Source organism: Buceros rhinoceros, unplaced genomic scaffold (genome assembly GCF_000710305.1).
Source record: "Buceros rhinoceros silvestris isolate BGI_N320 unplaced genomic scaffold, ASM71030v1 scaffold1779, whole genome shotgun sequence".
Classification (NCBI taxonomy): Eukaryota; Metazoa; Chordata; class Aves; order Bucerotiformes; family Bucerotidae; genus Buceros; species Buceros rhinoceros.
In genome coordinates this window covers 1-13266 of record NW_010433039.1, presented here as the reverse complement: position 1 = coordinate 13266, position 13266 = coordinate 1, and the positions used below count along the sequence as shown (strand labels likewise).

General features: G+C 54.1%; 2 protein-coding genes across 2 annotated transcripts; both read left to right on the top strand.

Moving 5' to 3' along the window:
- Positions 1–7: 7 nt before the first annotated feature.
- Positions 8–5451, top strand: LOC104500327 (dimethylaniline monooxygenase [N-oxide-forming] 1-like). The gene is made up of 8 exons (XM_010143957.1): positions 8–19; positions 236–424; positions 497–659; positions 1364–1506; positions 1836–2035; positions 2649–3004; positions 3852–3924; positions 5109–5451. The coding sequence occupies exons 2-8, from the start codon at positions 299–301 to the stop codon at positions 5449–5451; spliced, it is 1404 nt and encodes a 467-aa protein (XP_010142259.1). The 5' UTR covers positions 8–19; positions 236–298.
- A 2399-nt stretch (positions 5452–7850) lies between these two features.
- LOC104500326 (dimethylaniline monooxygenase [N-oxide-forming] 2-like) lies at positions 7851–12748 on the top strand. The gene is made up of 9 exons (XM_010143956.1): positions 7851–7982; positions 8282–8470; positions 8827–8989; positions 9384–9529; positions 9883–10082; positions 10261–10613; positions 10902–10971; positions 12251–12522; positions 12636–12748. Exons 1-9 carry the CDS (start codon positions 7851–7853, stop codon positions 12746–12748), a joined length of 1638 nt encoding a protein of 545 aa, XP_010142258.1.
- Positions 12749–13266: the final 518 nt, after the last annotated feature.

Sequence of the window (13266 nt, the reverse complement as noted above, 5' to 3'; positions counted from 1 at the left end):
GGGGGTCTGGCGCTACACGGTGAGCCAGCGGTGCCTGTCCTCCTTCCCACAGGAGCTGCAGCTTCGCAGGCTGGGGAGCAGGTCTAGCTGGGCTCCAGCAGGTGGGAAAGGAGTGCAAGGGCTTGCTGGGTGCTGACCTCTCTGGGCTGTGCTCCCTGAGACCAGGGGAAGGGGAGAGGGAGGACAGTCCCCACCCCGGGGTGCAGGGCTCATGCATGTCACGGTGCTATGCCAGGAGCACATTGAGGCCGGCCGGCCAAGCCTCTACTCATCAGTCATCAGCAACACCTCGAAGGAGATGTCTGCGTTCTCCGACTTCCCCTACCCTGAGGACTTCCCAGTGTTTCTGCCCAACGCCAAGCTCCTGGACTACCTCCGGCGCTATGCTGAGCACTTTGGCCTCCGAAAGCACATCAAATTTGAGGTGAGTGGTGGTGCCCCACTCCCCATGTGCGCCGGGCACTGGCAGTGACTCCGCTTTGCTTCCATGTTTCAGACCACCGTTGTCAGCATCCGGAAATGTCCTGACTTTGCCACGACAGGCCAGTGGAATGTGGTCACGGAGACAGACAGGAAGGAGACGACTCACATCTTCGATGCTGTTATAGTTTGCTGTGGCAATTGCTCTGAGCCATCCCTCCCCTTGCACTGTTTTCCCGGTACAGTATGCAGCTGCCTGCTGTTACCTGCTTCCAGGGGCCGGGGGGTCAAGAAGGTTCCTAGGGGAAAATGCTTCCATCCTTTTCTTGCTTCTGCTTTTCAAACCTCCTGGGGTGAACAGCAATATGTCTTTGCGCTTCCGTAGCCTTGGTTTTGCAGACACTGGCCACTTCAGAGCAAACTTCCACGGCAGGATGGATTAGCCTCGAAGAAACTGTTTGTGCAGAATGTGAGACGGGACAAGGTCCTCTCAGTGACGCTCCGTTGGCTTTGACAGGGCTGTAGTCATCACTGTTGTGATTAATCTCCCCAGCTGTCAGCATAGAGAGGGTTGCTTTGTCGTCAGTGTTATCAAGGGCTTCTGTAGCCGCTCGTAGGACAGGAGGTCTGCAGGCTTTTCTGAACTTCTCTGTGTCCCCAGCTTGTAAAGGCTGAATCCTGAGACAGCACCAGCCAGTTCTTGCACAAAACTGTCTTCCAAGTTCCACCCAGCACACATGTCCCTGGTCACTACCATGCAGGCATGTGTGAGACCCCATTGTGGAGAGGAAGCACGTGTAGGATGTAGAGCTGGACCTCCCCAAGTGCCCAGTGGCCACCAATTGCACCTCCTTGCTCTTGCCATCTGGATTGTTTCTATGCCAGTTCTCCAAAAAAATCCACAAACATTCAAGTAAAAAAGCTTTATTGCTCTTTCCCCAAGGCATCGAGAGGTTTCAAGGCCAGTACTTTCACAGCCGGTGGTACAAGCATCCTGACGTGTTTCAGGGGAAACGCGTCCTCGTGGTTGGCATGGGCAATTCAGGAGCGGACATCGCGGTGGAGGCCAGCCATGTCGCCGCAAAGGTACCACCCCCCAGCCGCCACAGGGATGCGGGGAGGGTGATGCTGGAGGCAATAGCTCAGTTTGCTGTCTCCACCAAGAGAGCAAGCTGGGTTTACCCTGTACGGTGTCCCAAACAGTATTGCTGAACCTGTATTTCTTGGTCAAAAACCTACCCTGAAAGAAAACTGGTTGTTCTCTCCTGTTTCACCTCCACCTCCAGGAGGTCTTAAAGTTGCTGTTGCTGCTTTTTCGTTGTGTAGCTGTCTGTGCTGTGCCCCTCTGAGGTAACTTTATTAATGCCAAGCAGCAAATACATCACCCAAACCGTCGATTCTCTGCTCTCTCCCAGGTGACCATGTGCACCCGCCAAGGCGCCTGGCTGTTCAGCCGCGTGTTTGACCACGGCTACCCGTGGGACATGGTTTTTCACACTCGTCTTATGAAGGTGATCAGAACCAGCCTCCCCGGACCCCTGGCACGGAGGTTGATTAACTACTGGGTGAACCAGCGGTTCAATCACGAAAACTATGGTCTTCAACCAGAGGACAGGTACTTCTTGTTGGCTCCCATCCCATGCGGTGTCACAGGCCTTGTGCTGTGAGCAGGCAGGAGATCTCCAGCAACCAACACTAACCAGTGCAACAACCAGTGAGCAGACTGGGGTGGTCTCCAGTGTGGAGTTTGTAGCCCAGCAGCAGAAGATAAGCTGTAGCAGCCCCTTTAGTGATGCAAGATGGAGCACACTGGCAAAGCCCAGGAAGAACCAGAGGAGTTTTACTCATGAGAATCCCTAGGAAAACAGGAGGAGGGAGGCATAAAGCACAGATCAGCTCTGAAAAGAGATAGTTTAGAGAGTAACTGAGAGAATGGCAGAAGGCAAGAGATGTCCATGCGTGGCTCAAGCTGTGGGACAAGGTGACATTTAGAGAGTAACTGAGAGAATGGCAGAAGGCAGGAGATGTCCATGAGTGGCTCAAGCTGTGGGACAAGGTGACACTGGTGTAAGGGTGAGACATAACCAGTGTTTGGAGAGGGGGGAGGTAGGCTTGTTTGCTCAGAGCAAATGACAGTGGGAGGTTGTGGGGGCCCAGTGGGAGGAACAAGGACACCAGCAGGGCTTGTTTGTGGTCTCCAGTGCTCAGAGCCCTTTGGCTTTCCACAGCTGCCTATTGCGTGAGCCTGTGCTGAACGATGACCTTCCAAGCTACATCCTGACAGGGAGGATCACCATCAAGCCAGGCGTGAAGGAGTTCAAGGACAACTCGGTTGTTTTCCACAATTGCCCTGAGGAGGAGCCCATCGATATCGTTGTCTTCTGCACGGGCTATGACTTCTCCTTCCCATTCCTACAACAATCGGTCGTCAAGGCGGAAAACAAGCACGCATCCCTCTACGAATACGTGTTCCCAATCCACCTGCAGAGGCCCACCCTGGCCATCCTAGGGCTGCTCAAGCCACTAGGAGCTGTCATGCCCGTGTCAGAGATGCAAGCACGCTGGGTCACCCGCGTCTTCAAAGGTAGGAGAGCTAATGTGAGCTCTCCTGTGTACCAAAACACAGTTCAGACTGGACACGGCGTGTCCCCTCCATGCACCAGGAGGGACTGCTGTCCTTGGAAAGCCCAGAGCTAAGAAGGTCACTTCAAAGCGAGCAAGGAAGTATTTCTAGGGCTCAGACTTCCCAAGTTGTTCCATTTCAGCTGAGCTACAGCAACAGGAGTGTATGCTTGGTCCAAACCACATGCAAGTTCATGCCATCTCCCTTAAATCACTTTTTTTTTAATGCCCGTTAAGCCAATGCTTTTAAGCTAATGCTTTGTACCCTGCCAGCTGCAAGCCAAGAGCATGCGTTCTATTCCTTACTGTGACTCAGCAGATGTGCAGTCCCACACCTGAGCTTGCAAACCATGGTCTAAACTAGGTTGTCCAAGACAATATTTTCTCTCTAAAATATTTTAAAAGTCAGAGCACAGAGACAGATATGCAAAACTGTTAGCAGCAGATAAGAACTCTCTTTATTATACTGTGGGGATCCATCCTAGCAGAATTCGCTGCTCTTTGAGGGACAGGGTGGTTTGTCCACCACGACTAGCTCAGGGGTTTCTCTTTGGGATGGTGCTCTTTGGGGCTTGCACGGCCCATCCCTCAACATCTGCCTGTGCTCTGACAGCAAAACTCTCTAAGAACAGGAAAAAGTGAGGGTGAATTTGTCCCACCGTGGCGTGCTGGTGTCTGCCAGAGTTGCCACTGCCAAGCTGTGTCCAAGCAATGAGGGTTTCCTGCCCTCCTGGAGAAGGGCTTCCCACATTTTGCATCACTGAATGATCTCACGAGTCCCCCAGGAGTTAAACTCTGCTCTCTTCTAGGTTTGTGTCAGTTGCCTCCTCGATCTGTCATGGAGAAGGAAGTAAATAAGAAGAAGGAAAACCAAGTGCAATGGTAAGCCATTCCCTGGAGCCCCAAAGGTGTTTTGGTGGTCTGAAAAGACCCTGGAATTTGGGGGGTAGCAAGACACAGGCTCACACTCTGCAGCTGCTCCTTGATGTATAGCAGAGGCGAGGGCGGGGTGGCCCAGATCCAGTCACCCCCTAATTCGTTTGCACCAAGCCAATGTAACCTTTGATTTGATGCTGGTGTCTTGCTTTTGGATGATGGGGACAAAATCAATTTGGGGTAGTTAAGACTAAAGCTGGCTCGGGAGTTGGAGATGTGTGCTGGTGGCCCCAGGGACTGAGATTAGAAGGCAGAGAAATTAATGGTAATAAATGCAAAGTAATTCAGCAGGGGGAAAAAAAGCCAGCCTGAGGCGTGCATAGAAATTGTCTCACCTCTCAGCACGGATATCTGACTCTCTGTGAATAGGTGTCTAAGCTTCACAGGCAGGCAAAAGGCCAAAATCAAGAAATATTAGGAAATGAATGAGATAAACCCAGGAAACTGGCCCATATATTAATCCATGGTTCACCTAAATCACAACAGTGGAAAAGGTACGGAAGAGTGAAATACAGAATTGCACAGAACAACTGCTGTACAGGAGAAGGCTAAACACACGTGGCTTTTTTCAGCCCACCCAAAGGTGGGAAGTTGAAGCTGTGAATTCTGCAGAGAAGGGGAAGAGGAAGCAATTCGCCGATTCACCATGCACTTTTGCAATGCTTGGTGGAAATAAATGTGAGGGAAACCAAAGGGTGCTGCCGTTCTCGTGCGGCACGACTGCCCTGCAGAGATCAAAGGGAAGCTAGTTTAAAAAAGAAAAAAAGAAAAGAAAAAATCAAAGAAAACCAGTTTGATAGTCTTTTAGAAAAGGTCCACCAAAGTGAAGTGAAGAGGGAGGTTCCAGATACTACTTACGGGTGATGAAGTGAAGGACCAAGTGATGCATGTGAGGAAAGTGTGTACCAGAGCCAGCATCACTTTGCACGTGCTATGTCATGGGCAGGGTTCCGGCCCAGGCAGACCCTGGTTCCCACTGCGTGTACACCCGGTCCTTCCCTAAGAGGACTCCAGATGCGTGCAGATGCAGTAACAACGCAGAGGCAGAGGATCTGACTTACCGTTCCTCTCAGCTGCACTGAGTGACACCGACCCTTCTTCCACCTCCTTTTCTTCTCCAATTCATTAAGGTTTGGCGTGACCTTTGATGAAGTCCTCAAAATCGATTGGCTGGTCTACCTGGACAAGATCGCCTCCTTCATCGGTGCCAAGCCCAGTGTGCTAGGGTTGCTCTGCAGAGACCCCCGACTGGCCCTCACCGTTTTCTTCGGTCCCTGTAGCCCCTACCAGTACCGGCTGGAGGGTCCAGGGTGCTGGAAGGGGGCACGCCGGGCCATCCTCACCCAGTGGGACAGGACCCTGAAGCCCACAAGAACGCGAGTCCCCATCAACAAACTCACCCCCTGCCCTTCTCTCCTGACTGTGGTGGGGTTTCTCCTGCTTCTGGCTGCCCTGGTTTTTAGTTTCCAGTAGATTTTAGAACCTGTTTAGGTTTCTTCTTGTCCATGTGAATGTTATCTCAGGTCAGACAATTCCACAGAGTGCTGTGGGACGGGGAAATGGGGTTTTCAGCAGTTTACAACAAATTTCAAACTTTAACCAGCAGCGCACACCTCTCTGCTCCAGCTTGGGGATGGCAGCCTCCCCCCAGCATTTATTGTCCCTTTTCTGCTCTCCTGCTTGCTCCTGCAAGCAGAGCATGGCTGGACCACAGTGGCCAGCACGCAGTGAGGACAAGTCTTGCAAAAATGGCTTTGGGTGTCACAGATGGAAAGGAGCACAGGTATCCTGACCCGCTCCAAATCACCCAGGAACCAGGGGCTTTAGTCCAGCAAGGGGTTATCTGGGCTAGGTACAGGTCACGCTCTCTCTTCTTGCAACCTTAAACCCTACAACACAAAAATCTCAGTTTGGCTTGAATTAGTGCGTCGTTCCACTGAAAGGGCCCTGGCTGTGGGGGTTTATCACCTCCGAGACCAGGGCAGGCACCCTGCGGGGCTGAATGTTCCCAGCTCCACTTCCCTGTGCTCCCCACCACTGGATGATCCCGGGGCTTTGTTTTATGTACAGACTTTCAATCAATAAAATTTCAATGGCTTTGTCAGGAGCGGGCTTCAGGCTGCTGCCTCGTTGGCTCCCTGTGTGCATGGGAAGAGCTGGGGGGTCCCATGCCTGAGCTGGGGCTGTGCCGGCGTTGCTGCAGGCAATGCACAAGCCTGAGGCTGCAAGGGTTTACATGGACCACCAGAACTAAAACTGCGCTGTGCACCGTGTCCCTCATCCCTGCCTTCCGCTGGCACGCAGGGAACGATAGTGTGCTTTGCTGACTTCCCGGGAATGCCAAGCAAGCGCCTGCCCCACGCAAGCAGCACGTGGGGAGACAGGTCAGGACAACCCCAGGCTGCTGGGGCAGCAGCAAGCTGCAGCGGAGGAGTCCTTGCAAGCGCAGCCTCCTTAGGATTGTGGTCTGGATTTACTTCCGTGGGGAGGTTGAGAATTTTCTACCGGAGCATTTAAGCACAGCAGAGCAGGAGAGCGTGGGTGTAAAGGTCAGCAGTGCAAGAGCTGCAGCGAGCTGCCTGGACTTCAGCCTGTCCTTTATATCTGCAGCTAGAAAAACTTGAAGCAAAGTTTGGTCGAAGCCTGAGCAGTGAAGGCACGTCACTGCCCTGCAAGGTTTGCTCCTCGCTTCTCCCGGGCTGGGTTTCGCAGGTTTTAAATGCAGGCAGCCAGTACTCCGGGGTTTTGATGTTTGCTGCCGGCTTCACCGCGATGCAGGCAGGGGGATGGGGGGGTTGCAGGGACCCTCTGGAGCAAAGCCATCTGTAGGCAGCACTGGACAAGAGAGGTGACTTTAGCATCCCGGGCACGTCGTTAGCCTTTCCCAAAGCCAAGGGACGCTCCGGAAACTGGGGCCGGGGGCCAGGCGAGTCTTGATGTGTCCTGCCTTGTTCTTAAGAATCGAGGAGCAACTCGGGCTGCTTTGGGTACAGACGGGGGTTTTTTGCACCTCCCTCATTTTTTGCCTGGCTTTCTGTGCTTTCCTCCAGTTCCTGTTTATGTTAACTTCCTTTTTGACACAAAACGGGGAGGAAAAAGTTGTAAGTTACTCTTTCTTCAGACTCTGCTGCAGCAGTGTTTGTTATCTAATCAAAGATCACTTGGGTTCCTTTATTTCCTGGTTTCTTTGCTTTCCAGTCAATCTCGGCACGGCTCAGTTTACACACCCCAAGCTTTGAGTTCCTCCCATTTATACCCCGCGTTTCCTGGGTTTCTTACTTTTTGTGTTTCCTGTAATCCCAGCTGCACTTTCACGGTGCTAACCTCTGAATCACTGCGCCGCACTCTTGCTCAATCAGGCGTCGCTTTTTTTTTTCTTTTTTTGGAAAACCCTTTTTGTTTTCAAGAGAATGCCCTTTAATGGGAAATTAAAAAGGAAAGTGTGAAAACGAGCTGGCTTAGCTGAAATGGTTTCTAGAAAAGCTTACAGGCGGGTCACTTTGTGCAGGCAGAAGCAGATAGCTGTGAGCCCCTTCTTCTTTCCCTGGTTTGGGATGGGAAAGGGAATGAATAGAAGCAGCAGCACAGCGAGGTTTCAAAGTGCCTCCTTTCCCCCTGCCTGCAGCAGAGGAAGGGCCGAGCCCTCCCTGTGGGCTCAGCACAGCAGGAAGGGTCGCGAGCAGTGTCTGTCTGTAACGCTCGAGCTGGCGACAGCTTTATCCAAGGACAGTTTTCCTCCTTGGGCACCGTGGTCGGAGAAGACCAGGGATGTTCTGCTGGGGATGGGAACAAGGTCTGGTGTTGCAGCTAATCCCTGTGTTACTCTGTTTGCAGTTGCTCACACGCCAGCCCGTTGGCTGCTGCAGGACAGCATGGTGCAGCGCGTGGCTGTCATCGGGGCTGGGGTCGGTGGGTTGGCATCTGTCAAGTGCTGCCTGGATGAGGGGCTGGAGCCCATCTGCTTCGAGAGGAGCGAGGACATCGGGGGGGTCTGGCGCTACATGGTCAGTGGGCTCTATCTGCACGTGAAGGGTTGTCCCTGGGTTTGTCCCCTCCCTTGGATGCCCTTTGCCTGCAGCAAAGAGGAAAGGTTGGCCATGCTCTCGGGCACCATCCCGATCCTAGGCACGCAGCTCCCCTGACTCCAAGGTGAGGGAGATGGAGGGAGCAAAAGCTAAGGTCAGCAGGTGCTAGACCATGTTTATTCCTTGTCCCAAATACAAGGAGGAAAATTACTCAAATATTTTGTGTGGAGAAAGTCCTTCCCTGCACACCTGCAAACAGCACTGCTGGCTTCACCCAGGACTCCACGGACGATGGGAGGGTCAGCGTGTACCGCTCGGTCATCACCAACACCTCCAAAGAGATGTCCTGCTTCAGCGACTTCCCCTGCCCGGAGGATTTTCCCAATTACCTACCGCACGGCCTCCTCCTGGAGTACTTTCGGATGTATGCCCGACGCTTCGACCTCCTGCGGCACATACGCTTCAAGGTGAGCGGGGATCCCAACCACCACGGGGAGAAGAGACGTCAATGGTGGTAGATACCAGGGCATCACCTAGGTGGGATAGGACGATGCCAGGGGTCATTCCATGAGATCCACATGGCTTTTGCATTCTGAACGCAGCCTTTTTTAGCTCCATGTTTTAGATTGGACTGCTTGAATATGGGCTGCCTGGTGCATCCTCTCCCGCAATGCCATCACCAGGAGAAAGGTGCAGGGTGGGATTTAACAGCTTCAGAGGTGACACGCGGCTCTGTAGGGACCCCGTCTGCCCTCAGCAGCCCCAGCCCTCTTTGAAACGCAGCGCAGTTCCTGACTGCTGTTTTGTTGGGCTTTGGGGCAAGACGACAGCTCTCAGCGTGAGGAGGCGCCCGGATTTCGCCACCTCAGGCCAGTGGGAGGTGGTCACTGAGACCGATGGTGTCCAGGAGTCGCACGTCTTCGATGCCGTCATGGTTTGCACCGGCCATTACCAGGAACCCTACTTGCCATTGGCTTCTTTCCCAGGTAAGCCCTGCCACAGCAGTGGGGTGGGCTGGGGCAGCCCACCGCGGTTTCACAGAGTGCCCATGGGTCCCTTGGCCACGTTCTCCTCTGGGAGCCTGCCTGCTCCACGAAGCTCCCACACTGGGGCAGGCAGGACCCTCACCCCATGGGAATGACAGGGGGTATCCCCAGGAGTGGGAAAAGCACGTCATAAAGATGCAGCCAGGCTCTTGCGTGAGAATTTGCAGAGCGGGACTGAGCCAAAGAGGTGTAGGAGGAGCCAAGACCTCCATGGGCTTCTCAGCTGCAAGCAGAGGTGGGAGGTGGAGGGTCAGGGGCTGCAGAGGGTCTGGGCACAAGGCTGGGGCAAGCAAATGTGTCTGGCAGTGGGAGATGCTCCCTGATCTCTGCGCAGGTATCGACACTTGCTTCAAAGGCCAGTACCTCCACAGCCGGGAGTACAAAGATGTGGAGGCTTTCCGGGGAAAGCGTATCCTTGTGGTCGGCCTTGGCAACACGGGTGGCGACCTCTCCGTGGAGCTGAGCCGTGTGGCTGCAAAGGTACAGCTCCGCGGCGGTGCCGAGCCCTGCCAGGGACCACAAGAGCCAGTGGCTCAGAGTACGTGCAGGAAGATCTGCCTGCTGGGTTTCTCTAATAAATAGTACTTCAAATTGAGGGCAATTCAAGAAGTTCTGCAGTTCCTGAAGAGACTGGGCCACCTGAAGAGTGGCCATTCAGTAGCTGTGGGAACTTTGCAGAAGCTACCACAAGCTGTCTGGTCCACCCAGGCGCTGTCTCCTTCCCTCGGGATGACCCTCTTGGCTCCCAAGTGCAAGAGATGGGATTTGCCATTCAGAGCAGAACTGGCAAGAAGATGTCTGGGCAGGAGGCTGAGATCTGCCTTCTCCCCCAGGTGTTCCTCAGTGCCAGGAGCAGCACATGGGTGTCGAGCCGGATCTCAAACCATGGCTTCCCCTTGGACATGGTCAACAACACCCGCTTCAAGCACTTTCTCGACTGGCTTCTCCCATCAGCTCTCACAAAGAGGATTAGGTTTTGGAAGTGCAATTCATGGTTTAACCACACGAACTATGGCTTGGCTTCTACAAAAAGGTGTCTTTTCTACTCTCTTGTTGGTCGGTCAGGGGGTTTTAATGGTGTGAAATGCTCTGTTTTTAATTTCGGGAGACATTAGTGGAATAGCGATCCATTGCAGGGGAACTCTGGCCACTAAAGGCATTTCAGGTCCCCCCCAGACACTAACATTGCTGTCCTCTTCTCCACCTGCAAGCTCCGACTTCAAGTTAATTGTCAATGAAGAGCTGCCATTTTGCCTCCTCTCTGGGACTGTTGTGTTGAAGCCAAACGTGAAGGAGTTCACCGAAAACTCCGCTGTTTTTGAAGATGGGACGATTGAAGAAAACATTGACGTGGTGCTCTTTGCCACTGGCTACATCTTTACATTTCCCTTCCTTGAAGAGTCAGTCCGCAGCCTCTTCGATGATAACCGTTCCCTCTACAAACGCATCTTCCCTCCCCAGCTGGAAAAGCCAACGCTGGCCATCGTGGGCTTAGTCCAGCTGACCGGCTCTGTGATGGTGGGAGCAGAAATGCAGGCTCGCTGGGTGACGGGCATCTTTGCAGGTGGGAGACAGGGTGTAAGGTGAGGGGAATCTGCTGGGGTGGGAGGTTTGGGGTAGCCTGACCTGCTGTCCACAGAGCCTAGGGTATATTTGGGTTCCTGCCACAGTGCCCGTGGTGGCCACGGGCGTTAGTAGCCTCTACCCACAACTGCATCCCCAAATCCCTGCTGCTCCATGCACACTGCTGTCACCAGCAAGGACGTGGTAAAGGGGCTGGGAGCATGGGAAGGATGTGAACTGTTCAGATTAAGCTGCTCCTGGAGGTCTCTAGTCTCTCTGTTCTTCTCAGGCTGGAACAAGCTCCCTCCCAGCAGCAGGATGATGGCTGACGTTTTGAAGAAGAAGCCACTGGTCAAAAGGTGTGTGATGCTCCTGCGCTCAGAGTGCGACGGGCACCGTGTGCCGGGGGACTCTATGGCGGTCGTGGGAGGGACCTGCCTAGGATACCCAACTCTTCTTGGGTGCTTTTATTCCCTCACCACCCATGTCAAGGTGAGGAAATGCTGTTGTGCCTCCTTTATGGATGACAGACTAAGATACCAAGGGCACAGTGCTCTGGAGTGGCTTATTGCCAGACCCAGGACCTGCAAGTCCCCTCCATCAGGCCTCCAAGTCATGGCCTTATTCCCAGGATGTCAAGATGGAGGTTTGGTCTCCTCCCTCCCAAACCTGGGCAGCAGGGAGCACTGGGGTCAGGGCTAAGTCCCATCCAAAAACCTCACTGGAGCCAGGCAATGCACGTGGGGGACAGTTTGGTGGCAGTTTTTGACAGGACAAGATGAGCATTAGACAAGGCTGGAACCTGTCCATCGTGTATGTGGGAGCTAAGACGCTGCCTTGTTGGCACTGGGATGTTATAGGAGGTCTAGCTGTGTCCTCAAGGGTATGCGGTGGGTGATGGCAGACGTGATCCCTTGCAGCAGCTTTTGGGAGCAAGGAGGGGACCTCAGGCCAGGTGAGGAGCAGCCTGGGTTAGGTCTGCCAGCAAGGCAGAGCTGGATCACAGGACACTGATGACCGGGACAAAACAGAGCCATGAGGTTTGTCACCAGGAGCCCCAGCAGCTGCAGACATGATGCTGTTACACAGAAATATGGGAGAGTGAGGTGCAGCCCAGACACATTCGAGTCTGTCCCAAGGTTGCTGAAGCAGACTCAGCACACATTCTCGCCCCTGCAAGGGACACGAGGTCTCAGGCAGGGAAATCCTGGAGGTCCCTCCCAGCATGGGAAGGTTTCTGTGTCTCCCAGCTTTTCCCAGTCCCCTTGTCAGCCTTATCTGTGGATGTCTACTTCTCTACCTCTCCAAACCACCCAAATCCACACCTGTGAACCACGGGGAGGGACACAGTGTGGGCACTTGTGGCATTAGAACAATGGCAGCGTTATGCTTGAACTGTTTTCGAGGCCACAACTTGGTTGCAGAGACAAAACAGGATTCTGCCTTTTCCCTGCCCCAGGTACCTGCTGGGGACCAAGCCCGCAGAGGCTCTTTCGGTGCCTTCAGGTGTTTTTGGGGCTCAGCTCCAGAGACCGGGGCTCAACCGATGCCTGAGCCCAGCGCCTTTGCCTTCCACAGAGCTGGGAACTGAGATGGGATGATGCTATTTGATTTTGTTTCTTTCGTGTCCTGTTGAAGGAATCCGTCCAAGAGGGAGAACCTGAAGATAAGTTTTCTCAGCTACATCGATGAAATTGCTTCAAGTGCTGGTGTAAAGCCCAGCATACTGAGGCTGCTCCTGACGGACCCCCGGCTGGCCCTGGCCATCTTCTTTGGCCCCTGCACGCCCTACCAGTACCGACTGGTGGGACGGGGGAAGTGGGGTGGGGCCAGACATGCCATCCTGACTCAGTGGCAGAGGACGCTGAAGCCCTTGAGAACTCGGGTGGTGGATGTCTCCTCCAACAGCTCTGATGGCTGGCGCTGGATGTGTCTCCTGCCAGACATGCCATCCTGACTCAGTGGCAGAGGACGCTGAAGCCCTTGAGAACTCGGGTGGTGGATGTCTCCTCCAACAGCTCTGATGGCTGGCGCTGGATGTGTCTCCTGGCACTGCCGGTGGCTCTCACAGCAGGTTTCCTCCTTTCTAAATACTCCTGGCCGGGCTGGAGCCCTCGGGCGAGACCCCAGCTGTAGAAGAAACCTAGTGAGACCTGCTCCTGGGCTGTCAGCTGGGCTAGGGCTGGCCCAGCACTGCCAGGAGCCCAGACCCCGCTGCTGTCGCATGTCCAGCCTCCTCCTGCCAACGTTTCACACCCAGCAAGGGCCGTACAGAGCATTTACCCCAAACCTGCTCCAACCTGTGCCCGCGTTCCAGCAGCACCAGGCTGGATCTCCAGAGGGCTTTTTGGAAGGGCCGATTTGGGGACAGGCTTCCTCCTCCCCTGCTCACCCAGAGCTTCCTCCAGGGAACTTCAGGCACCCCCAACACACCTCCAGATGTTCCGAAACACCATCTGTAGCGATCTTCGTATCGGTCCGGCAGCTGCTGGCACAGGGGGTAGGCAGACGCCAATAAACCCCTCATTTGCGGTCTCCTCAGGTCGTTTTATTAACGGCTCATGATGGGGGTGGCGGTGTCAACGAGCCTGGTACCGGGAGCGGTGGCAGCGGGCAGAGCCCCGTCCTAAGAAACACGGGGTACAGTGACACAC

What these genes read in the sequence shown, in the direction of transcription:
- LOC104500326 (XM_010143956.1), top strand. Translation starts at nt 7,851, where the DNA reads ATGGTGCAGCGCGTGGCTGTCATCGGGGCTGGGGTCGGTGGGTTGGCA. An exon ending in TGAGCCGTGTGGCTGCAAAG is followed by an intron (nt 9,530 to 9,882) that starts GTACAGCTCCGC and finishes CTTCTCCCCCAG; the next exon opens with GTGTTCCTCAGTGCCAGGAG. An exon ending in GGCTTGGCTTCTACAAAAAG is followed by an intron (nt 10,083 to 10,260) that starts GTGTCTTTTCTA and finishes TCCACCTGCAAG; the next exon opens with CTCCGACTTCAAGTTAATTG.
- LOC104500327 (XM_010143957.1), top strand. Translation starts at nt 299, where the DNA reads ATGTCTGCGTTCTCCGACTTCCCCTACCCTGAGGACTTCCCAGTGTTT. An exon ending in GAAAGCACATCAAATTTGAG is followed by an intron (nt 425 to 496) that starts GTGAGTGGTGGT and finishes TCCATGTTTCAG; the next exon opens with ACCACCGTTGTCAGCATCCG. An exon ending in CCAGCCATGTCGCCGCAAAG is followed by an intron (nt 1,507 to 1,835) that starts GTACCACCCCCC and finishes GCTCTCTCCCAG; the next exon opens with GTGACCATGTGCACCCGCCA.